Source organism: Dryobates pubescens, chromosome 3 (genome assembly GCF_014839835.1).
Source record: "Dryobates pubescens isolate bDryPub1 chromosome 3, bDryPub1.pri, whole genome shotgun sequence".
NCBI classification, from domain to species: domain Eukaryota; kingdom Metazoa; phylum Chordata; class Aves; order Piciformes; family Picidae; genus Dryobates; species Dryobates pubescens.
In genome coordinates this window covers 132,637-158,888 of record NC_071614.1, presented here as the reverse complement: position 1 = coordinate 158,888, position 26,252 = coordinate 132,637, and the positions used below count along the sequence as shown (strand labels likewise).

The following is a 26,252-nucleotide window of genomic DNA, read 5'->3' as shown; positions in this document are numbered from 1 at the left end:
GCTTTACTTCCCCTGTCCCACAGGCTGTACTCCCCCGGACACCGCTTGGCAGGAAATAATCTGCATTTTCTTCAGTACTTTCAATAAATGTCAATTTCAGAATCTCTCCATCATCATCTGAGGACGAAGCAAAACCTAGCAGGTTGTTTCTCAAAAACCTGGCCAAACATTGTACATGAACTGAACATACTACATTGCTGATGCCTGGAGCTTCTGTGCCTGCTGTTACGAACAGTGTGACAGATGAGGGAAAACAATGGGGGAAACGTGACACGGGGTGCAAGAAACATATTCCACTGGTGTAAAGGGAAACCAGAACATGCCCCCTTTGGATTAAGGCTGCTCAAGAGGGTAGCCTTCATGTGCAGGGCTGGGTTACCAGCTCACAGTCCAATGGTTGCTCTCAGGTCCTCATAAGGAAACCCAACCAAAGAATCCAGTATCCAGCTAAGCCCTGAGCTCCAACAAGCCCAAGCCCTGGCAAATTCTGGAGCAAGAACAGCAGCAGCGGCTGAGGGTGTCTGGAGTACTGAGAAAGGTAGAACCAGGAAGGAGCCGCCAACATTCCCCATCCCACATTTGTGCAGCTCATCATTCCTGCCTAAATGTATACCTCACACCTGCTCCTATTCAGATCACATCTCCATTTTTTGAGTTCTCATCCTGTCTCTAAAGAACTCACAGGCTCTCTTCAGCGTGGTGTCATCTACATGTTTAATAGGCAAACACATTCTGTGCCGTCACCCAGTGATTAATGGAAGTGCAGGGCCGGGCAGATGCCGAGGAATGATGCCACAGCCCCCTTCTATTTTAACTGACTTCTCTCTGGACATGGCTTCCTAAACAGCTGTTTACCATTCTGCTGTAGTTTCTGCTAGGCTGCTTCAGCCTCCTTTGTTCTCAGGATGGCTAAGTGAAGAGATTTAACCCTGAGGGCAACAAAGGCCTTGCTGAAGTCATCTATGATGTACTCACTGGTGTGCATTCACTGGTGCAGAGGTGAATCTGCTCACCCTCGGCTGATTCCACAGAACCAGACATATTGTAATATTAGACAAGAGAATGATTACACTCCCAAAGCACTGAACCGAGTTTTCTCGTATTCTTGGACATCACACACAAATGGAGGGAAGTACAGGAGAAGAATCTGGCCCACCATAAAACATGGAGCAGAAAAGTGGCTGAGCATCAGCTCTCCCCTGCCTGTGCTAGTAGAAAAGCAAAATGACAAGCTGACAGCAGCCAAGTGAACACAAAGAGGAGTTCCAATAAGAGCTAGGAGATTTGTGGCATATTTTGCCCAAAATGTCAGGCTCCCAAAAGACTACAGGGGTTCAAGAGAAGTCTGAAGACATCCCTGGAAGAGGAGCACTCAGCCATGCCATATTAGCAGGTTGGCTCTGTGGGACCCGACAAGTGGTGGCAACCGCCCCAGTCTTCACTGCCTGTTTCTGTGAGGTCATTTCAGTCTAAGTCCAGCCTGATCTAGTGTCTCTTCTGAAGGACATCTTCCAAGTTACCTTTGTCTGGAAGTACTCCAGCCAGGTGCTCTAGGACCACTCTTGAGCCAAAGCTCTGCATCAGACTCCTGCTCCAAATTAGAGTTCTGATGTACGCACACCCTAAACACACAAACAGCAGCAGCTTTAGAAATCCCCTGGGATGAAAATGTCTAGAAGCTGGAAAAGGGCTCAGAGCAAGTCATGCACAAGGCTCAGCCTGATGCTCCCAGGGGAAGGCTGCAGCCATTCCTCTGTGTGCCAGATGCCTCCACAAAGATCTGTGCATGCTGTAGCAGCAGCTCCTCTTCTGCATCTGGGAAACAGGCACACATAGTCAGATGTCTCTGCTGTAGCTCCTCTCTCTGAAAGTTACAGGTGGCTTCTACTTCACACACTCATTCCTTCTTCCAAACCCTGACCAAGTGTAACAGGCCCAATCTTGACTTCTCTGGTCAGGCAGAACAACATTTGAATCCCAGGTTCTATTAATGCATGCCTCCTTTTCCAGGTGTGCTTGGTACCCCGGGGGTCCTGACCCCTGGCAGTCACCCTTGTACTACATGGTGACACCAAGCCAGACAAACACCTCATATAACGGTGTGGAATAAAATGTTTACATTATGATTTACTTATAAAACATGAACCATACTGTAGCAGGTTTGCCCCAATGCTTCAAGGCATTGCATTATTGCAACTTGATGTATTTATGAAGTGTATCCTTCCCTGTTGTCCATCACTGTGGGCAGTTTTGTTGTTTGGTCATACAAGACAATCTTCCATCTTCTTATAAACAAGAACACTTTGATTACTTATGAACAGAGAATACAGCCAGAGATACCATTTGCAACACCATATTCTGTAATTCCTTTCTGTTTGTTGTGGAAATCCCCCCTCAGAAACTGTTGTATTTTCTCAGTATTGATTTCAATACAGCAATAGTATCACATGACAAATCTGGGGAAAATTTGCTAAACCCTCAGCATGGAAAATCTCAGGTTCTTTTTTGCAAGAATCCCTGGATGTCCCAGATTGCATGGCAAAAAAACCCCTGCATATTTAACTAAGAATTGTGGGAAACCATAAAAGGACTACTTTATATTTGGACAAGGAAGTAAGCATATTTTAAGTGAAATTATCTGAGCTTCCTAAGTCCACAATGTTCTACTAAACCTGTCACAAGACCACATAATTCCTTTCTCTTTCCCATGTTTCTTACTAGACTCTTCCATTTCAGTGGCCCAAATTCACAGGGACCACCTATGCCTGTCAAGTTATTCTGGTGCCTCTATAAAGTCTGAAGGCTGTTCTCTGCTTGCCCTGGCATAGTTCAGACCACACAGATTATATGGGGATTTGAAGTATAGAAGATGTCTAGGGATATAGCATCCAGCAAGAACAGATGCAGTTCAGCAGCTGGAGCCCATCCGGCTAAAGCGGCACAGGATCCTGACATGGTGGCTCTGCACTGCTCTCCATCATCCCTCAGGCAGCATTACAGTTGGGGCAGAGAAACAGCAGCCTAACCTGACCAGATATGGCCAACATAGCACCAAAGAATCACAGAGCGGTAGGGGTTGGAAGGGACCTCTGAAGATCGAGTCCAACACCCCGGCCAAAGTAGGATGACATCCTCAGCAAGAGGAAAGCTTAAAAATCTGACACTGTCCAAGGGGGAATGGATTCAGTGGCTGGTCCCTGCTTCTACCAGGAAGTGATAGAAGAGTCCTGCCCAGGCTTACAGAGCACAGAAAAATAATTCAGCAGCTAACAGTCTTTAAGCCCCTGAGTCCAGGCCTGGGAAAAATATATCCACTCTCCCCGTGTGTGTGGTTGCTTTTTGGAAGTATCGGCTACTTAATATATACATGCAAAGAGTTTGAAAAAGACCAAGACCCAGATGATACAACAATCCACTCCCAGTACCTTGATAAAAGCTAAAACTTGATCACATTTGTTTTTTTCTTCCTACTTAAAAAGAAAAGCAAACAATTCCACAAGTAAACAAAACAAAAAAACTTAGAACCAAAGTGAAAAGCATAGGAACGATGCAGACTCCAGCACACATCCTCATACTCTAAAAGCTGCAGAATCCAACATGCATCCATCCACATATTTGTAACAATTCCTCTCTCAGATGTACTGCACACAATCTCACGTGTCAAAACGCACACCAGGTACATTTTCCTCCCTGCTTACTTTCAGGAAGTGTATCAAGAGACAACTCTCCTCAGGTGTGCACTCATGCAGAAAAGCAAGAGTCCTAGCAAATTACATCAAAGCTCACTTCGCCAATGCAAGATCAGTCCCATCAGGTACTTCAAGGAAACTTACAATCACCTCTCCAACAAAGCTTCAAAACAAAATCCCCTCCTTATGCTGCCAAATCATAGCTGCTGCTTACCACATCAAGAAATACGTCTGCAGCCTTGGGCTTTCTGACAGACTGCAAACCATCTGCTAACTACTGACATGCTTGAAATGTTGTTTTGTTTTATTTAACAATGGTGAAAATGTTGTTCACCCCTCATTTGCAAAGGCAGCCAGAGCAGTTTGGTATAAAGAAATCTCAGCAAGTGAAGAAGTGCCAAATTCCAGCAAGAAAGGCAAACTGACTGGGAAAAAGGATGAGCCGCTGAAAAGCTTTCATTAAAATAGAAACACTTGTGCAACTTCAACTGCCCATTGCAAGCATTATGTCTTCCTAAAGTGAAAAACAAAAGCTCTCTTTCAAGTGGACAGTTGGGCCTGAAGGGCTCTTGATTTCAGTCTCATTTAGGGAAAATCAATGGCGTTTATCTTAATGAAGACAGCTTAAAAGCATCAGGTTCTGGTCTAGTCTGGAGACTGCCAAATCCTGCCAATTTTAACACAAGCGTTTTACAGATAAACACAACTGGCATTTCACACAAATTTTAAACTTTTACTTCTAACCCAGATTTTCTTTTCTTTAATCTATTTTCTGTTAGAATCTGTGTAAGATGTGTCCCAGGCTCATGATGAAGAAACAGTAAACAACCAAATCAATGGCTACACCCAGAAGAGAAAAAAAAAGAAAAAAAAGTCCAATTCATCCCCCTTTCAACTTACAAAAATGTTCCTCATAGGGACCATAAAATCCACGTAATTACCTGCTGCAGGATCTGTGACTGCCTGGCTGGCGATGCCAGATGGTGCTTCCTGGAGCTGGTATGTGGCGTTGGTGGAGGGCGTGGTGGGGCTGGTGCTGCTGTTCATGTAGTGTGCAGGGTACGGAGAGCTGTTGTAGTACTGTGCGTACTGGCCCTGGCCAAAGCCGGGGTAAGAGGGGTACTCCTGCAAGACAGGAGAGCAGCTGAGCAGTCCATCAAAGCTTTGCTACTTCGTAGTACAAATTCCAATATGTAACTACAAACACATGTGGGAGTTTCTGCACGTGTGCCTCCTGAGCTGCATGCTGCAGGGCCTAAGACTGCAAGGCAGCAAACTGAACTCCAAGCCACACATGAGTCTGTTTGTTAGACACACTGCTGAAGATGTGTGAAAAAGAACATCAACCCAATTTAGTTTTTCTATTGGAAGATGACAAGCTGAAGACAGACATTTACAAACATTAGCATTGCAAGTCAAACTCCTTTCAGAAAGCCATTTAAGGGCTACGTTTTTTCCACAGATCAGAATTCTGTTTGCCAAGGCTTCCTCAACTCATATTCACAAATTTACCTGCTGTGAGCTATTAAATCCAGTAGAATTTGTGAGTGAATTATTTCCTCCATATATTCCTGATGATGTTGTAAAACTGCTGCCTGGAATGAAATGAAACATTACGTGAATTACTAAACCAGTATCAGAAAATAACTTCCGTCACGCGACTGTATCATAGGGATATGACATTTCTGCAACATCTCCCATATGCTGACCTCTTCAGTTGTCATCAGCTCTGTAACATGTTAATATATGGAAAGTGGTAATTCATCCTTCCTACACCCTGTGTTTCATTATCGCAATAAACCCTATGAAATCTGGACAGGAACTGGGGGCCACCTCAGGTCTGAGTATTAGGGTATCCTGCCCCTCCAAACACTCAGTGTGGAAGCAATGAGGGCCTCTCTACATCCATTTGTTTGTTGAACAGTAGCTGTGAACCTTGTCCCAAGAGGTGCCATCTGCCCTCACTGAAGCCAACTGGCTGCATTTCTCCTCCTGCCTTTGAGAACTGTGTTCTCTACCCCAACTCTTTGCCTGGGCTCTTTGCAAGAGGAGTAGCAGCCATGGCTCCCTGCTCTGCACTGCGCAGCCCAGCTGCGAAGCTGTTTGGATTTGCTGATCGATCATAGACAGCCCTGGGCCATGAGCATTCTTCTTTTTTATAGAGTCTACCAGGCATGTCACAAGGGGAAAAAGAGCCTCTCTCAGAAAGGAGACCTTTCTAAGGCTGAATTTAGTGCAGAGTCTGAATTACCGCCTTCATCTCCTCCCTCTGCCCTTCATCAGACACCGAAAATAGACAGATGGGGCTCTTGTTTAATATCTAACCTGAGAAGCTGCTCCACTAAAAGGGCAGCAACCCCCTTTCAGCTGCTTTGTCCTCACTGGTTATAACCCAGGAGCAACACAGCCACCAGCTGAGACATATGGATGCACAGGGTGAAGCTCCATAAGCCACCAGAAAGTCTGTTATGAGCAACCTCTTGAACCCATCCAGTGGGAGAGCCCCAGCCCGCAAGGAGCTCTCATGAAAGCTGGCAGCTGGTTTGCAGCCTCCTTGCCACCAAACCCACCCTGGCGCAAAGTACCCAGAGGCCTGGGGAGCAAGAGCTTGCAGGTGAGCAAAGCTGGTGAGGAGGGATGGGAATCCACGAGGGCCAGAAGCACTGATACATCAATTGTCTGCTGCTCACCACACACCTCAGTTAACAACCAAACCCTGTGCAGTGGCTGCTCATCAGAAGTGGTGACTTCTGAACAAGGAGGAATGCAGGAGGAGCTGCGTACTCAGCACAGCCCTTGAAGGGCATTTGTGAGCTATTTACTTTTCTGAACAGAAAAAAATAAACCCCCAAATCTGTAGGTATCCCAGATACAAGAAGGCAGAAGGAGAAATACTTAAATGCTTTCACTGAAAAGGTTACTTAAATGACACACAAGTTAAGCCTCAAAGTGGATGTGAAGCATGTCCAGCAGCAGCAGAAGCAAAAGATGAAGCTGAAACCTAAGGTGTGATGATGACTGTAAACACTTCTCTTGTATTGCTCTTGGTACAAAAGCTCTGTGCTTGTTGACAGATGCTACTAATCCTGGGAACTAAAATCAGATTACTTCAGCAGAAGAGCTGACATCCAAATTTAGCAGATAGTACAGATAAACAGTACTAATGAGAAAAACATGTCATTTTGAATTTAATTTAAAATTGGAAAACAGATGTTATTTTTTATTATAACAAACCCCAGAGCCAAAATACAGCTGAAAAATATTTAAAATTGCAAAACTTTGAAATACTATTTTATTTCTAAGTGTGCTTTGCATGGAAGAACATAAGTCACTGTCATGATGCAGTAATGCACTCAAACACCAGTTTTATAGGTGCAGTCTGAACCATTCTGAAAAGGTACAAAAGGCCTCTCTCAGATAAGAAACACAAAGCACAAAACCCAGACTTTTTTTATGACTGCATTATCTTTCCACAGAAAGTTTGGCAAAAAATTTGCAATGGCAAATGAGAAAAGCAACGAGATGGCAGCCGGCATCCCTCCCTCTCAGACAAAGACACACACAGCACGCAGACCCTCTTTCATCTCGTGGTCAGCACAGGCTCCTATGGAGGAGGGGCAGGGGTCTCCCAGACCGTAGCAAACACGAAGCAGGTTTCTCAGCAATGGCTCTGTGGGCCACCCAGAGCTACTGGCCTACAGTTGTTTTCAAAATATTGGGATTTTGCCATTTGTTTTTTCAATAATGGGCCACAGCACGGCGTAGAGCTGCTGCTCCTGCACCAGCCGGACAGCCACAGGAGGCAGAACCTTTACCAAAGGCCTGAGGTTTACAGCCCCGAGCTGGCCAGCGGCGCGGCTGTAGAACGCGGTAAAAGCTGTCAGCCACAGGTCAAAGGTCTGGTTTGCAAAGAGCACAGACCCACATTAAAGCTGGGAACCCCAGTGAGCACCAGAGGGTGACTGGAGCCTGCTGGGAGCAGGGTGCGGGGCTCACCGTGACGCTGCAGGATGTGGTCCTCCCTGGTGCAGTAGCCAGAGATCCATTTGCTTCCCCAGGACATTATACTTGCCATGGGCTACATCTGTCATCAGGGTGCAGTGGATGGGGCAGAGGTTTAGCACAGCTCTCTTGGCAAAGCTCAGGACAGCCAGATAAGCCCTTTAAACTCAAGGTTTCTGCCGTTTGCGTGCAGCTCCTCAAAGTCCTTGCCAAGCTCCCCCCTGTTTTGTTAGTAACTGCTTAGCCATCCAGCACAATATTTTTATACTGCACAATAACCACCAAATACCTTAACATTTACTGGTTTATGGATGAATTCCTAAACCAACCACTCAGTATAGTCTCTAACATCCCAGCCCTGGTAACTAAAACAATGCTGGTGCTCATCACAGCTCTAGAACCCTTCAGCAGGATACTGGGGATATTCAAGAAGGCAGCTGCAAATGGAGCTCTTTCTTTGGCACCTGCCCCAGACCCTCTCCACTCCATTTATCCTCCCTGAGCAATCCTTAGAACTCTGTGAACATAGGAACAATGGCTCCTTCCCACAGCCATCAGCAGTCTGTCAACATCTACGAAGCAACTAATATGGAGAGCAGCTTAAGGAACATGCTCATTAAAAGGATGGGAAAAACCACCGAGGACCCCTTCCCACCCCCCCATTATAGAGATGATAAATTTGTAACAAATAAAAAAAACAACTACCAGAAAGCCTTAGCAAGGAGTCACAGGCAGTGATTTTCCCCACCCTTGTCAAAAGCTGGCAGTCTCTCCCTCCACTGTTGTTGGGTTACTAACCAGGTAGCAGGGTCAGGAAAAGCACTGGCTTGAATTGGCTGCACACACACTGTGGGACAGGGTCCTTAGGTGTCGGGAGGGTGGCCCCAGACACTACAAAACTTGGGAGTGTGAGGGAGCAGGGCAGCTGCCAGGCTGCTAGGAAATGCCCCCTGCAGCAGACAGGGATGGCAGCAGGGCCCTGAGCTCACTGCCTTGCAATGCTCATTGTGAGTGAGGTTGTGGGATCCATTAGCTCTGTTTAGCAGCTCAGCAGCTGCAGACAGGAGATGAAAAACAGCTATTGCAAGCTATGACAAGGCTGAAGCTGCAGCCCCCATGCTAGAGAGGAAAAGGAGAATAAATTCAGTTGCCTCTCTGGAGGTTTCTGCACAAACAACTGAACAACAGCAGCACTACCCCTATCTCGGTGAAAAGAACCAATTTTGTCCTTAAACAATAGCTGAAGCTATGAATAGGTTCTCCTTCCAAAATTAAATGAGCAAAGGGAAACAAATGTTCCTGTTTAAATTGGCTTAATGCTTCCTTTTGAGCAGTTGTTAAAAGTAAACTTGTTTCAAATTCAAAAGTTAGCCTAATGAAAACACTAAAGAGAGTCTCATGTATGGTCTAGAAACATACTGCCAGCAGCTAACTGCACAGAAGACCTGGTCAGCAATGTGATTGTACTTAGCTTCCAACAACTCCACCAGTACTTTAATCTGAAACGTTCTCCTTATCCCTATTCTTGTGGTCTGCCAGGTTTCTGTAGAGCAGCCTTTCCCCGACTGTCATGCTGCTCATAGCACAACAGAAATGATAAAGGGTCCACCAAACTCTCCCACTCAACCTGTGGCTCTTCCACCCAAGCCAGACCTTCAGCTTTCTGCTGCCTTCTGTGGGTGGGCTGCTCTCAGCCCCAGCGCAGCACAGCTGGAACACACCCCAGGCTCATACCTGGGTGAAAATCAATGCCTCTGAGCCTCCCTTCATCAGAGCCTCCCAACTGGGTCATCTTTAAAAATACTCTGCAAAAGAAATGTATTAGATTGTTGCCTTTCAACACTTACAGCTGAAATGCTCTCCAGGATCTTACTGCTGCATCTGCACATGGCAGAAAAATATATCCTTTATGTAAGACCTCTATGTTGGCCACTGACTCCTAGCTTTGCTCTACCAGTATCACTGCTCGCTCTTAGAATTTTCCAGCAAGTACTCTCTCACATTATCCCATGCTGCTCTCCCTTTCCTCCCTGCATCAAATGAGTTTCCCATAGACATCTGCAAAACCACTTCAATACTTTCCCTAAAATCCTTTTTTATTGATATTTCTCTGCTCTTTACCTTACAATCCCCCTACCTTTAGAGCTGTTAGATAACCAACATGGGGTGAGGATTATCATGCTTTAACAGTGCAAGCTTAATTATTGTCTCAGGCCCTCCTAGCCTGCAGATTTTATTGTAGCATCCAGTTTCTGTGGGGACTACACTTTCATTTGGCTGTGTATGTTAGCACAACAGGATCCTGATACACAGCTGTGGCAGGAAGGCATGACTGCAACAAATTACAAGCAACACAGACATGACTTTAAAATAACTATTTCCTAGCAACATGAATTATCAGTTCTTTAAAAGCTGAAATGTTGGTCCAGAAGGTCCTCATACCTGCTGTTGACAATCTTTTTGAGCTCTCTCCCACAGAGAGTCAGGGGGGTTTGGAGTGGGGCAGGGTACATTTGGACAAATTCTGTAGTGTGGCTATCTACAGAAAGCAAACCAAATAACCTGGTTATGGTTATATTTACCCTGATGAGAAGATCCCCACTACTAAGCATGCAGATGAAAGTTTCACACTATTACACTACCCTCCTCTTGTCAGAGCACACTGCAAGTAGGCAATACTTCAGATGTCAGATTGCATCTTCTGCCTTGCAGAGCTACTTGTCACAGCTCAGAAGGGAATAAAAAAAAGAAACAAAAAACCTCATCCAAAACCCATGTCCTGTGTATGAGCAAAAGACTGGATCAATATACTCTTAAAATAAAAGCAAAACGTCGTTCCTTTGGTCTCTGTGAGCACTTCTGCCTCAAGACACTCCATGGAGCATTGACATGATGGGACAGATTAAATGCAGTGCTTGACAGTAACAGAGATGCTAAACTTTTTAAAATGAGGTCCAGTTCTGCCAAGAGTTCTAAAATCCACATTACACCTGATTCCAATTGTCAGATTCAGGGATGAAAAGTCCTGCAGCAAACATCCAAAATCAGTCATTTGCAGTAAACAAAGATATTTAGAATTATCCTTTAAACTGGTAAAAAACCACAACCAAGCACACCCAGCAACTTCCTGATACAGGAGGAGGAAAAGGAACTGGAAGAACAAGCTGCAAGGATATTAAGCAAACTAAACGGGCAAGTAAGGCTACAAAATATAATTGACAATAATAGCCCCCCCCCAAGACTTACAGCTTTTAAATAGACTTCAAAGCAGCAGACTTCAATCGTTACTTAGCCACCTCCACAGCTGCAGAAGGTATTTTTATCTTCTTTCCCTCCCCGAACACACTCAGGTGTCAAATTATATTTGGCACTTCCTAAATTCATAATCCTGACACGTTTTCCAGGACTTGCTTCGTCACACTCACTCTTTGTTAAAATATTGGTATTTGGAGATCCAGTCTTGCTGTATTAACACTACAACACTGCACTATTTAAAAATTAATGAGGTCACTAACTGAGGGGTCTCCCAGACTGCTGAGAGCTGGCCCGTCGCCGCGCTCTCAGGCAACCAGCATTTCAGCTCCAGCTGCGGCAACACCAGGGCTAAGTGCTCGAGCAAACACACATTGTTATCCTAAGAATATAAAGAAGTAAGTGGGGAAGAAACAACCCACAGCACTAAGTAAATATAATTAAGGATAATATCTGTTTATACAGACCTTGCATCTGGTAGCTATAGGGAGCCTGTCCAGGTTGAGGTGTGCTAAAGCTGGCACCGTAGCTTAGAAATCCCGTCTGTCCAGGAGACTGTGACTGTGCCAATCCACCTTCTGTCTTGATGCCTGCCCACAATGCACCTAAATCAGTTAGTGACAGCAGATCTATTTGTTCATATTCAGACAGGGATGGAAAAGAAAATCACTTCATTAACAACATTTTTAACACACACCTATTGCCACGGGGAGAGAAGGGCTGTGGAGAGCATGCACAACTGCACAGGCAGGGGCAGTCTGAGAATGCAACAAGTTGTGTGGTTCTCCCTGAGGTTCACCAGGGAAAGATTAAATTCAAAACTGTGTTTCCAATAACTGCAAAAGAAATTTCTCAGTGAACAGGAAGCTGCATTATTCCTTTTTTCCTTTCCTGCCAGAGGCTGACTTTTCTGACATTTCACAGAGGTAGATCAGCAGCTTTTCAAGATTTTAATGAAGCACAGGATAGCCAAAGCTCTGCTGCCATCCACCCACTAGACATCAGCGAGATTTGCATGGGATAACATGACACAAAAATCACATGGCCCTGAGTCCAACAGCTTTCTAAGGCATGAGAAATGGATCAAGAGAACTAGCAGCATGAACTGCAATGAGTTTCAGAGCTAATTAAACACTATAGGAGGCAGACTTTTAACAAATAAACACAGGAACTACTCCTGAAGCCATCTCCCAAACCATGAAAAACATAGCAGTGAGTCATTAATCTGCACTGAGAGGGAAATCCAGTGCACATCACGTTACCCTCTCATTTCCAAATTTAGTAATAAAAAAAATCCAAAGTCCAGTTAAATGAATGACTTGCCTCCCACCTTCAGTGATTCCTTCCCCGATTTGTAAGGCAGCAAGCCAGTAAATATCAGCAAGTGAAGCACTGAGGAAACAGACACAATTCAGCCTCTGTCTCTTTGGTTTAATTACAAGGTTGTCCCAACATGAACTACTATTTAAAAATAATTACAGCCAAAGCAATGGAAAAGTAACACAATACTCTGAGGTGTTTCACTGTGGCATTCAGTAATACCTCACCGTTCAGAAGCCACCATCATTTAAACAGAATTACTCCAAGTGTGGATTAGTAGCATTCATTTGAAAATGGCTGTTCCTCTCCGTACATTTCCTGGTTCGAGGGGCTGACTTTTTAAAAGCAATATTCAACAACATTTGAAGGTAGCAGAGGGCTGAGAAGTGGCTGTGTTCGCAAACTTCACTATCTCCCTATATACAAATGGCAGCATAATTTCTTCTGCCATTTAAATAATCATTTTTCAACTGCTGTCATTAATTATCCTTAATTCCTTCTGCCAGACTTTCTAACTGCCAGACTAACTCTGTTTGCTTGTTTTCCCCTGATGCTTACTTGCTTCTTCTGTTTCATGTTACAATGAAACAATCTCAGTGAAGAATCTGACACCTCACTTCCAAGGGAAACTCCTGCTATGGATGTTTTGGTATCAGTGATCCCTATTTGTTGCCTAAGGACTTCTGAAATGCTGATTACAGATTGCTCAGAGAAAGTTTAACTAAATCAAGCATTGCACTTCCAGTTCAGTTTTAACTGCCTGCCTGAGCCGAAGCAGGAGATGACCAAAGGCAGTGGCAGAAGGATAACACTTGAGTGAAGACAACATGACACCAATGTGCCCTTTTGCAAATCTCCATGCTATGAAGAGCCTTTCATCTCGTGGGACTCATTCTTCCCACCTGCTCTCATCCAAAATGCCTGCACCCATCAAACCTCGATGCTCCCTTCCCCTTCTCCCAAGGCCAGTGTATGAAAGGAAGTGGGAAGAAACAGTGGGAAAACATAAGAGGACTGCCAGGATTGGGAAGAAAAAGAAGTTAAGCAGAGCCTTTGCTAGATGCTGGTACCGCAGCAGGCAGGAGGAAGCAGCTTCAGGAAATTCTCCAGCCTCCTCAGGGGCTTTGCAGATGACCCAGAGCCAGGAGCTCCTGGGAGGCAGCTGCAATGGCATTCCCCTCCACCCCCCTTCCTGCCTGCCCAGCCGCAGCATGCTGGAGGTGGGGGAGTGGAAACATGAAGAGGCCAGGGGTGCATTCAAGACAGCACCTTCCCAAAACTGGCCCAGAAAGAAAATTTGAGGGAGGCTGATACAGGAATTCACAAACACTTTTTCTTCCAGTAAGTCTCAAAGTAAAGAAACAAAAAGAAAGAAACCCCCACGTGCCAACTCAGATCTTTTCCTTTCATACAGAACAAGTCTCCTCTCCTATCTGCTGGAAGCTCTGCCTGGATGGGAGAAAGGTAAGGCAGATGGTAGGTGGGATCTAAGCAGCAAATTGAAGAAGAGAAATCTGATTCTATATAAGGCTTCAGTTCTTGCCTCTGGCAAATGAGCATCCCAGGGTGCCCATGTCACTTATCTTGGGAGCATGGATTATATGATGTGCCTTAGGGATGCAAATGGTGTTAGGTCCCCAAGCTAATAAAAACCCCTGGCAAGCGGTTGCCAAGTAAAGTAGCTCTCAATTGTAGCTCTGCTGACAAGAAGACAGCTAAATTCAAGTAGAGAAATCAAGGCCCAGAGGAACAAAGCAGAAGCAAAAGAGTCACTGGGCCAAGCAGAAGCACAAGGTGTCCACAGGAGAAACACGTGAAACACAGTGCAGCTGGGCAAGGGGTCTCTGTTAACCACACCCCTGATCCAGCAGGAAATGGCAGACAAGTTCCATCAGCAACATGAGCTTGGGGGCTGAGGGCCAAGGATCCACATCTCCATAATCTTTAAATATTCTTAAAGCATTTTTATTTAAACTTAAAGTAAATGGAACTGAAACAGAAAGATCCAAATCATGTTCGTAGCCCTATTTTTGGCAGCAAGTAATGAAGGCTGTAGCCACAAGAAGAATGCTTCCTTGGGTTGTACTTATTGAGGGTATATTAATTAAACACATTTAAGTAAGGAGAAAAAATAATCCGTTTCTTGTACCTGCTGTTCACAATAATCTGATGTAGGACATGCCTGAGACCTAGTGGATTTCACCTGCAGATTTCAGGATGAAAGAGTCACCAGTTCTGCACTTGAAAGATTTAATCATTTTAAAGGGGCACAGCTTGTACCATGAGTTCTGTCCTTTTGGTATAAAATCCACATTACCTGAATGTATCTTCACAAAATACCCTGCTAAAAGCATAGGGATTGTGTATTCTAAAATGTACGCCCCCAGAGGAACACAAGACCTATTCTCCAGTAATGCATCCTTGCTGCCAAGCTGCTAGTCTGGTCTCACCCACAGCAGCTTGGGGTTTTTTGTGTTTTGGTTTTTTGTTTGTTTAATGTTTGCTACTTAGTACCACCTCCTTCATCAGGCAGACAGAGTTTTGGGGGCAATTTACATCAGTTTTCACCTCCAGGGTGTTTTAAAACATTGAACATGAGGGTTTTTTTGTTGGGGTCTTTTGAAACAGTTTTTCACCAGATGAACATCAGCAGAGCTTCACTGATTCTTTTGGGTTCCAGTTTTCTGGATCAGCTGAAAGTCTGACCTTGATGGCCCAATGAGCAGAGCTACTCAGCAAGTCACCACGACCTGTGCCTGTGACAGTTCTGGAAGTCCCTAGCTCTCTTTTCCTATTTTGGTTCTAGTGTTTCATAACAGCAATAAAAGCCTAATGAATCTCTCTCCTTGATCACAAAATAGAGCCATCCTTTTGGAGCAGCTTCTTATGTATTCTTTTAAATATATAAATTAAGCATCACTCACTGCCAGTCTTCCACAAAAAATGCTAGGGTGTAGCTATCCCACTAAATACTACTGGAAGGGGCACAGTTTTGATTTAAAAACCATTAACGGCAGGAGCAAAATAAGATGGAAGTTATTATTTCTTACCATATGAAGGAATTCCATAGGGCTGGCCAGGCTGGGGGTAAGTGGCATAAGCCGTAGCTTGTTGCATCCCCGTTGTAAACTGTGTCTGCCCGTATGTAGCCATGGTTTGTGAAGAGGGGGTAGGAAGAATATGTGGGTATGGTCTGCTATTGATTACAAACAACAGAGAACAGGACAGATGCTGCATTAGACAGACATGGCTGAACCTAGTTTTAGCCTTATCATAGTCCCGCCACTTCATTAACACATTACCATAGGCTGTGCTAGATAATAGAATATGTATGACAAAGACAAAACAATAAGAAATCAATAATAAAAGAATAAGCAAAATAAGAACTCTCCAAATAGCTTTTAAATATATTCTTAGCATTATTTCTGCTCCCTCCCCCCACCCCCCCAAACGCTGCTGTGGTTAAAATCATTACTTCACAGATGGACCAACTTATTCCTTTAAAATAGGTTAAAAATCTACCTATTTCAGTTATTACTACTACTACTATGATTATTTTTAAAAGATACCATACTTGGAAGGGTAAATCTGTGGCGGGGAGAACTGATGTGTTTGTCTTGGGCTGAAACCACTGCTTCCAATTGCTGCACCCAAGGAGAAAAGAAACCACACAAGTGTAAACACACATAACAAAAATAAATATTATTTTTCCTAATAGAATTTTGGAGTTTAAACAAGATTTTAATTCAAGCATCACTGTACCTCAGAAAGTAACATTTTATCAAGAACTATACAAGAATGCTTAGCATTAAATCTTGATTGCAAATCTCAAATGCTAAATTGCCCCTCTGTACAGCTCCTGAGCAGTAGCTTGTTCTTTGCTCACACACAGGCAACATTTTCAACGCAATCAGCCTATTTCTGGACAGAAACATTTCCTGCATCTTTCCACTGGATTATTGGTATCTCAAGTGCAATTTTTAATGGCTGCCTATTATGAAGGAGCTTTCTGCACACGGCCGGCACAGAGCACGCCCTGCTTGTGAAAAACTTCATCCTGCCACACAGGCAACACGCTGCCATGCTGCACTTCCTTCCCTTCTCTCCATCTCAGCTGCCTTCTGAAAGGCTTCCAGACCTCCAGAGCAGTCGGCGTCCCACCAGAAAAGGCCGAGGTGTGCACGTCCTCGGTGCCAAAGGCCAGTGCGCGCAGGTGAGCAATGGCTTTACCCCAGCACCCACGGGGCTCTGCACCAGCACACCACCTTTGCTTCACTGCTCTGGGTGCTGCCGAGAGCTGGCAGCTGTGCCAGTGTGCTCTGGGTGTCAATCCTACCAGCCCTTTCCTCTCTGATTACCATCCGGGTGCCATTTCTGCTCGGGGGCACAAGTGTGTTTGAAGCCTTGGACAGGAGGGGACGGTGGCAGGTTGTGGCCACTGTAAACCCGGAGCTGGAGAAAGAGCAGGCCCCGCCACGAAGTGCCTGCACATAAACAAGGCACAGCTAATTACCCTCTGCCAGCTACCCCTTTCCTGGCCAGCTACAGGGGAAATCCATCATCTCCACACTTCAGGAGCACTCACCACGCACAGAGGGAAACAGAGAATCCCTTCCCATGCCTTCCACACAACTGTTTCCTTTCTGCGGCCCACGAGGCTGCAGATAGATCAAATCTCATGATCTGACCTTCTACAGGTGGCTGTAGACACACGCAGCTACAGTCAAACACTCTGCCTTTTCTTTTGGCAGAGATTTAAAACACTCTAGACACCCTGCTTTGGCTTTCAGCTTTGGTGCTTCCATACTCAACAGCACATGGAGGAAATGGAGGCTGTGACAGGGCCAGAGAGGGGCTGGTTTCCCAGACCCCAGATGGCTGGGAGACGTCAAATTTGGCTGCTCTAGAAATAGAATCCCACGATACAGTATTAGATCCTTGTTTACTTGATTTGCATCACAACAAACCCAATGTGCTAGAAATACCACAGTTGATCCACAGGTATGCAAAAAAAGGTGCAGACATTTCAAGATTTTCTCAGTGTTGGCCTCTTGCACATTAAAAGCTAAGACCTGTTTGGCTTCCACAAAGAAAAAAGCCTGGTGGAAGAATTAATACTTTGATGATAATAAATTACAGTATGTGAGGGAGCCCTACCCCTCAATTACTACACTAATCACAGAGGCAGGTATGTTTACTCACAGAAATCAAGAGTAATTACTCTGGGCCAGAATACTCCCTAGTGAGACTCCCACTGAAGACACTGATGGACATTAATAAGGCTGATGCTGTAATGCTCCTTACTGGGGGAAAACTCCTATTGATTTACACTGCCTGAGTAAGATGAACAGAAACAGGTATAAGCTGCAAAGCACACAAGGCTTTTGTTCACAGGTTTAGACCCCATGGGATAAGAAAACAGTAAATGAAAGAAATACTGAGCTTAACACACTTGATTACTGCTTACCTGATCCTGAGAAATTGTCTAAAGACCCGTCTGTCGTGGTAGTAGTAGTAGTAGCAATCTCACTGCTGCTCATTGGCTCTGTTTTAACTATAGAAACATAAATAAAATATACTTTATATGCAGCTAACAATCTTGCCCACGCATGCACACACACTCACTACAGCCACAAGCTAAATAAAAGTCGGCCCCAAACATTTCGAATCACTGCTATCGGTATTTTGCATGTTGTGTATTTGTGTATACAAACAATGCAAAGTACTGGCAGCTATGATTCACAGACATACACAACACGATCAAGAGGGTTATTTCTGTCCCTGAGGAACAAGAGACACTGTAACAAACCAGAAGTCCCCATGCAACTCTCCGCACCTGTCCTGATTCCTCTTAATCCTGCAGACCCAACAATAAGGGTCCACATTTAGATCAGGTCACACAGACATCTATAGGCTTGAAAGACATCAATTTGAATGAGACAAAAAAGGAAATAATTTTTTAAATGGGTTTCTCTGAGGACCATTCAACTTTTTTTTTTCCAAATAACTTGTCAGAGGAAAAATGAGAATTTGTGATTAAATGAAACACTTTCCTCACGGCGGATTTCTCCTCTCAGAACAAAATCCAACCTTATACTTAGCAACCTTGAATAAACAAAGGGGACACAGTCCTCACCAAGTATTTCAAAGAACGCTTTCACATTTATTCCCTCTGCAGCCGCAACCCAACACGGCTGTCAGACAGCAACAAAGAATGAGAGTAGAGGAGCGGCTCCTGGCTCATACTGCTTCATAATTAATTATTAATTAATGATTTTTAATACAGCCTCAGGTAAGCAAACATTTTCCTTTCTGTGGCTCCAGTGCTATCTCAGGTGGGGCTGAGCTGGCACGGATGCAAACAGGCACGACAGCTACTCCCAGGAAGCCCACAGGAATCGGCAACCTCTCAAATCCTGGTGGTTTTTTTCCCCCTACAAACCTAGCTTTTGGAGCTTCAGCACACCAAAAGTAACCAAGAACAACACCTCAGAAAACAAGGGAGCTGATCTCACTATGACCATCACCCCTTTCACCCCTGCTGATGGAGTCACCACTTCCCACACACCACAGCTGGTGCACGCCTGACCTTTCAGCAAGCCAGTTCAGTGACACTGCAGACAGTGAAGTAGAGAGAACCAAGGCAAACTGCACCCCACTTGACATGTAAAGCCTCAGTGTCACCTTGCCATGGCTGTGTGCATGCATGTTTCTCTACACATATCCAGAAACTGCAGCCGTCACTAGCAGGAACCCTTCTTGGTGTCGGGTTTGGCAAGGGCGAGGCACTTCCCCGTTTGACAAAGGGCCATTCCTTCCCCCGACAATCCAAATCCTTATTTTTGCATGCCTCTTTCCTTCATCTGATCTCATCCACAGTGTAATCTAGATAATGTCCTTCTAAGTGGATGTAAATACTTCTCTTGCCATTGGTTTAAAAGCCTACTTCATGTATCTTTGCCACTCATCTGGACCTCAGAACCTTGTTAAAGATTATCATTTGGGAAAAAACTCCCATCAAAATGGCATTTCTTTCTCTACAGCTCATGAGCAATACTTCAACTGCAGCCATGGTTACAACTGAATGCACTTTACTGAACATATGACTGCTGAAGATACAGGAAAACATGAAACACTGTAGTGCCTTCTTCACGGAAATGAGTTCTAGTTGCTGACAGAGGGGCTCACAAATTTTCCATCGCAACTGTTCCTTATGTCTCCTCTCTCAGCTGCTGCATTTCCCGAATATATGAAAAAATGGGATAAGAAAGGCTGTTCACATTATTCCTGACCTGGATAGCCATTATTAGGGTGATAACAAGTAAGCCCTATCATGCCATCTTTAAGAACAACCGTGACCTTAACAGACCTTGTGCCACAGCTAGTTAGGAATTTAATAAAGATGGATAGGAACTGAAAAGCCTTCCATTCCCCAAGCACTTTAATCAAAATGCCAGGTAATTACCTCCTGTCTCCCCTCTATCCAAGCCTAAACACAATTTAAGAGGTTGAAAGCTCACTATACAAAGAAACAAGCTGAGAAGAAAAGCCATGGTCTTACCAGTTGGAAATATTCACCCCTGGATTCTCACCGCAGAAGAAGCTCTCTCATTTAACCTAGGCAAAACCTGACCTGTAATGGAGCTGATTTCACACCAGAATCACAGTAAAAAAAGAGAGCTGTAAAGGGATTTCTTAAGGTTCCAGGTCTGCCAGTCTATCACCATAGCGCATCAGTAATCTATATCTATCATGAGAGACGAATGGAGCTGTCCCAAGGAAGCAAAGCTCTGGACTGGTATGGATCTGCCCATCACATGCTCCTGAAGCATGCTCTGGATTTCTACTCATACCTCACCTGAAATGTCAAGGAATTGTCACTAAAAACAGGACAAAAATTCTCCCTGAACCTCTAAGCTGATTACACTTGCCATTGTTTTATTCAAACTCTCCTCTCTTTCCACTGAAGAATCTTGCAATTATAAACAGGTGACTCAAGGTTACAGGTTATTTATAAACAGGTTACTCAACCACACTAATTTATATCCAAGACATTATTCTCTATCACAGATTATCAAATCATCAGCTCCTGACCATGACACCCAAGAACTTAATTGCTCCTGCTTCTCAAAGCAGAGGACTCTTCCTGAATCTCAGTGTCTGGAAATTACCAGAATGTAATTACTACAAGGTAATTTCCAGCCCAAACTTATGTTTATTTTTCAAAGAAAGTCCCTGCTCAAAGCAGAACATTCTAGTTCAAGTCTGGACTGTTTCCTGCTCTCCCCACTTCTCTGATGTAAGAAGGCTTCAAAACTCCTGCACTATTTGGCTAACATCAAACCTTCACTTCATGCACAGCTCCCCCATCACCCTCATCTTCCTCTTACATTACAACTGAAAGAGCTGAGACATCACTGTACCTGCTCATCTACAGCAAACCCCTAACCTTTACAAAGGTAACAGCATCATCACCACAGTGCAAAACCAGAAACAAAATTCAAAGTATCTGGGTGGTGACAAGTTTTAATTGAATTTTCAGCTGCGATCAAGATTTAACCTGGATATTCATGTGACAAGTACAGTCACTCCCTGCAGTTGGGATACAAGAGCCTAACTGATGCTTTGACCCCTTCACCCTCCCTCATCGATTTACACCAAATGACCACATCTCCCCTGCCCAAACGGCGTCAGTGCATACCCAGACACAACCCTTTCAGACCTCTGCTGGACCATTTTTAATTTTTGCTTTCTTAAAGCCCCAGTTGGGAATCTGGGAATGGCAACTCCCCTGCACAGGTGTAACAGTCTGCAGAGCACTGGTGTGAAGTATCTGGCCTAAGACAGGCACAAGGACCACACATCACAGTCCCAGCCACCAAAGGCAAAGAAAGTGGTCTTCCAGCTCTGCTCTGAGAGCATGGAAGACTTCAAGTGAACAGAGTGCATTGTGGAGACATCAAACCCACTCTGCCTTTTAGGTGTGTAAGATGCAAGAGACATGAAGAAGAATGACAAAGTGGGTGAGACCTTTGGTAAATGGGAAGTAACCTCATCTACTCTTGCCCAGGGTCTGACCTCCAGGATTATGAGACTTAAAGCCAAGTACAGCTGAACAAAGAAGTACAGTACCAGCTTGCATTCTTCTCCAACCACCACCAGCAGCAAACGCCCTATCTTGTCTCATCCAACAGGTACTTCACTCACTGACCAGGGATGAAAAAGCTAACCCTGAAGCGTGACCAAGTTTCTTGCCCCCTGCCAGGCAGTGATGTGCACCTGAGTCCTATCACCCAGAAGCAGCAGCAGGTTGAGGATTATTACCAGCCCCTACAGCCCCCCACACTGTTTTGCCAGTCCAGTGCCTGGAACCACTGCAGTCTTAGCCTCTGAACCACACACTTGTCCTCTTCTGCGGCTGAGTAAGGAGTTAGTATCCACAGTTTACCTTCACTGCACTATTATTTCAGGTAGTCTAATTGCAAAGGTGGCTCTGCATCAGTCCCAGGTTTCATACCACCAAACTCCTAATCAGAAGGCTAGAAATATCAGCTTACATCGACAAACTTCACAAGCAAGCAATTAAGAAGTACCAGAACCCAGCTATCTCCCAAAGGAGGATCTCTGTATCTGACTGCCATCACCTACCACAACTTTGCACCCCAAAGTACACAAAATTATGGATCATTTAAATCAAATTAAATATCATTCCTTGCCAATGTGTAGGCTTGACTGTAACACTAAAAGACTATTTTGAGTGCCACAGAGTATTGCTAGAATTAGAAATATTCAACATATAATTTACTTACAAAAATCTACATATGCCATAACAGCTCACACCCTCTCTGTGGATTTCAACATCTTACTCTACCTTGCTTCAGAAAACACTGACACCATTTTTTCCCCATGCTACATTACTGCAACTCAAGAGCAAACACACTACACAGCACTGCCTTTTGGAACCCTGAAGATGGGTTTACATTCCCATGATTTAACATTTCTAATGGCCACCCATGAGGTAGTCACCTAGTGGGGAGGTCTGACTGCCTTCACGTGGGATCTCACTCTCGTGTTGCAGCAGGTACTTAAAGAGCGAGATTCTTTTCTTTCCCCAAAGGAATTTTGATATCCAACTCCCTTTGAAGTCTCCCTTCCTATATATCTTTGAAAATGGTATCTTCAACTCGTTACCTGTTTCCCCTTCCTCCTTGATATGAAAATGCCTTCTCATTCCTTTTCATGAGGGCAGGAGAAGCTTCACGCTCCCAACAGGAATGAAGTGTAGTTGTTTGGAAAACCACAGCTCCTACTCACAGTCTCCATCTATTCTATTTCCATTCCAGTTGCATAAAACATCATCATGATGGGTCACAGGCTTCTGGTTCTCACTCTACGTAATCCTTCAGAAGCAATTTATATTCTTTGAAGCAAAGATCCCTGCAGGCAGAAGCTGTATACGCTTGTCCACTCCAGCTTTGTTACTCCTTTCAAACCTCTGAAGTGCACCTACCAATGTGGGACCTGCTGTGGGAACAGCCACCAGCTGTCTGATAAAACTTAACAAATGGCTCTTTTATTAGCTTCTGCTATTATTGTTTCTTTAACTTCTGCAGTATCAACTCAGCACAGCAATTTGCTGACAAAGGAAGATTAGAGATAAGGCACCACTATGAGCATTTTGATCACAACTTCAATTATGGTTCCCCCCTCACCTTCCAAACAGACCTTCTTAGGCAAGCTCCACAGGGCCAAGTGTTTAAATTTTGTCATTTGTCCAGTGTCTGCTGCAGCCTATGACAGAGTGTTTTGTGGAAAACTGCTTAAAGAGCTCAAATATTGCAGTATTTATATCAACACCATCTTGGCATGCCAGGACTGATTTTCTGAGTGTCTTTAGGCAGATGTTTTTGTGTTACTCTCTGTATTCAATTCCAGGAAATTTCTGGCTGGTTAGGGTCTATAATTTCCTTGTTAATTCCCCATCACTAGTTTGAAGACTATGTTGCCTGGCCCAGAAAAGAAGACATTAAAAACAAACCACACACCAGCAAAATGACAACTTCTTAGCTAGGACTCTTTTTTGAAATCCTCTCACCACACAGACATCCAGGGCTGTGAAGACTATCTCATGATCTGCAACAAACTTAAGAGAAGAGCGCAAAGTTCTGCAGAAATCACTGCTCCAGGAGAATGCCATAGAGGAACTATTATATGAGGCAAGAATTAGTAAATCTGACTTGTTTGAAAAACTGTAGATAGAAGGAAATAAACTACAATCACCTGAAACCCCTTTAAATTTCTTCAGCTGCAGTCCTTGGCCAGCACTACCTGGTCACTTCTGCCCCACCAAAGTGAAACAAAGCACAGGTGGAGTTATTACATCAAAGCTGCACACAGATTAAACTCAGACTTGGTCACACAACTAAATCCCCATTCACCACTTTGAAAAACTACCTCTAAGTGTGAAGCTAAAAATATGAGCTAGTAACAGTGAGCTATCTTCCAACCACATCCTCTTGTAGAACAACAAGAGACAAGTCTGAAAATGTGGGTTAGAGGAATTAATGAACAGATTCGTTTGAAACAGAGCCATTCCACTTTAGGAGAGGGGAGGGATTCTTTCTGCCTTCCTCCTTCTCATCTAGTGAACATATCCTGCACTGCAGGCTATGGAAACTTGCCTAAACCATGTTCATAGTCAAATCAAATTTAGCATATCTTTACAAGATATTTATAACATGCAAATACCTAGAGGCCCTACTTCATGTGCAGATGAAGGTCCCTTGCACCAGAAAAGGAAGGCTCTTTCACATTAGTGAGAATAAATGCATAGTAAATTAGATGTTGGTTTCACATACTGGTTCAGCAACCCACATCTCCACGTGGAGCAAACCACACTGCAGTGTTTTAAGAAAGGTGTCTGGCCAGCCCTTGTGACTGCATCCTTACAGTCTGCCACTTGTCTTTCAGCAGGATTCTGTGTTAAGAATCTCAGAAGAAATCATTTTACCTCACCCTTCATTAACAGAAAAATAAGAAAACTTTGCTTCATTTTTTCTCAAGCCTCTTCAGCAGCTCAAGGAATCCAAACCAAACATTTTCTCATGACAAAAAAAAGATTAATAGCAAAAATTCCACCTTCAGCTTCTTGGGCATCTGCTTTGTTCACAAATTTTGTCTCTTGGCACGTGTCTAATTTAGAAATAGATCTGATGAAATTTCTTTTGAAAACCTCCCCTTATTTGTCACTTAAGAGCAATCAGAGACAGGAATTTTCAGTTTGGACAGTTCAGACCCAAATCGCCAGGCAGAAGTGATTTCTGGGGATGTTTTTGGGTCCCCCACATCCCCCCCAAACCTGTGGGGCTCTGGGCGCTAGGGCTCAGCAGCCAGTCTGCAGGGCAGAGGAGTGTGATGTCACCTGGGGGAAAAGGGCAGACAAAGGAGAACCATTTGGCTTCATCTCACATGGTAAACATGCACTGCAAGTCACAGCTTTCAGGGTAGGAATTCACCCCAAATTAATAAGCCTGAACTTGAAAATTCTAGTGTCAGATAAATAAAGCTACTGTGGTTTAATCCACTCTCTCCACTAAGCTCTGACACCTACCGTAACATCCTTTGCTTCCTGAAGTCAGCACATGAGCAGACAAATACATCACCCATCCCCTGACAAGGTAATGTCGAGTGTCCACTCTGCGGGGCGTGCGCCTGCACACAATCGCTACTGAGAACACAAAAGTGAGCCAGATGGCAAGTTTGTCGGTGTTTCACTGAACAATCCCCATTTTTGTGCTACTAAAGAACCTTCAAGTTACACAGAAGGCGCAAGAGCTGGTGGAGGTCGCAGCAAAGGCCTTCGTTAGCTAGAGGAGTTGTAATTGGAAAGGGTCGGGCCATTTTATCCTGTACCAAAACTCTCACACGTGATAATCTGATAGAAAAACATAACAATGTGCTTGGGTGTTTAAAAGGAAGATGACTCATCTGTGGATATGAAATATTCTTCTGTGTAAAATACATTAACACATTATGCCCTTCATTTATTCTTTTAAAAGCTACCTTTTTCTTCTATCTTCAAATGGCTTAAAATTTGATTACAGCAACACTTTTACAGCAGGGGCAAAATGTGAATTATAGACAAGTGTGGCAGAAATGCCTGTTAATGCGATAACCCACAGAGCCTCCCCACTACAGAGGGCTCCAATTAGAACAAATAACAGAGATGTTTGGGGAACTGAGTGGGGACGGCATCTGTGTGATTGACATGAGCCTTTCCTGGAAGAATGCAATGCATGTCCATGATCCAAAACAGTTTGGGCAGCACTAATATGACCCAGTTCACAGGAAAAAAAAAGGCCTATCTTTGCTGCAACAGTTGTTTAACTATATATTTATATTGAGCAGCAACACTGAAGCTGTGTGACTCTTTTTAGCACTGTACTACAATCTCTGGTCACACAGCCAGCCAAGTGCCAGGTACAACCCTTCCTGCTCTTGCCATAGAAATATTACAGGAAAGAGGATTTTTTTGCTGCTTCCTATACAAGCCCTTCTGCATTTCATCGTATGCGTGGTTATATGCAGTATAGTACTGGCAAAGCTGCTAGGTTGTTCTGCTGTTAGTATTCTACTGAGAACAAACACAACTTATCAACTGCCTGACTGCTGCTCAAAAAATAGCTATCAGTTTACCACATGGAATAACTACACCTGTTTGAATTTTGGCCACTCGATCAGAGCAGCAAGCAAGCCCAAGGAAATTTCAACACTCGGGTTTTATTGGCCTACTTGGCAAAACTTTCACAGCCTTAGGAGCTTGCAAAAAGTGAGAACATAAATACCAAAATGGTGTAAAAGACTACAGTTTACAACTGTAAACATCTCCTGGTTTGCTTCACCACTGAGCTACACTCTCAAGTTTTCTGCTGTTTTTTATCTTTTAATGCCCAGTCCGTCCAAACTCTATGAAAGGAACATAAACCTGGA

The 26,252-nt window shown here is 44.1% G+C and overlaps 1 protein-coding gene across 5 annotated transcripts in view; it reads right to left on the bottom strand.

Moving 5' to 3' along the window:
* EYA1 (EYA transcriptional coactivator and phosphatase 1) overlaps positions 1–26,252 on the bottom strand; it is a 120,449-nt gene that overhangs the window by 37,449 nt on the left and 56,748 nt on the right. For 2 of the 5 annotated variants that reach the window (XM_054178827.1, XM_054178834.1), the window contains exons 4-10: positions 24,622–24,684; positions 17,731–17,817; positions 15,838–15,907; positions 15,314–15,459; positions 11,411–11,548; positions 5,202–5,284; positions 4,631–4,814 (exon numbers count right to left, since the gene is read on the bottom strand). In XM_054178827.1, coding sequence (XP_054034802.1) covers positions 4,631–4,814; positions 5,202–5,284; positions 11,411–11,548; positions 15,314–15,459; positions 15,838–15,907; positions 17,731–17,817; positions 24,622–24,684 — 771 coding nt within the window. The remainder of the gene's footprint in view (positions 1–4,630; positions 4,815–5,201; positions 5,285–11,410; positions 11,549–15,313; positions 15,460–15,837; positions 15,908–17,730; positions 17,818–24,621; positions 24,685–26,252) is intronic. The other 3 variants (XM_054178840.1, XM_054178847.1, XM_009904081.2) reach the window with 2 other exon arrangements.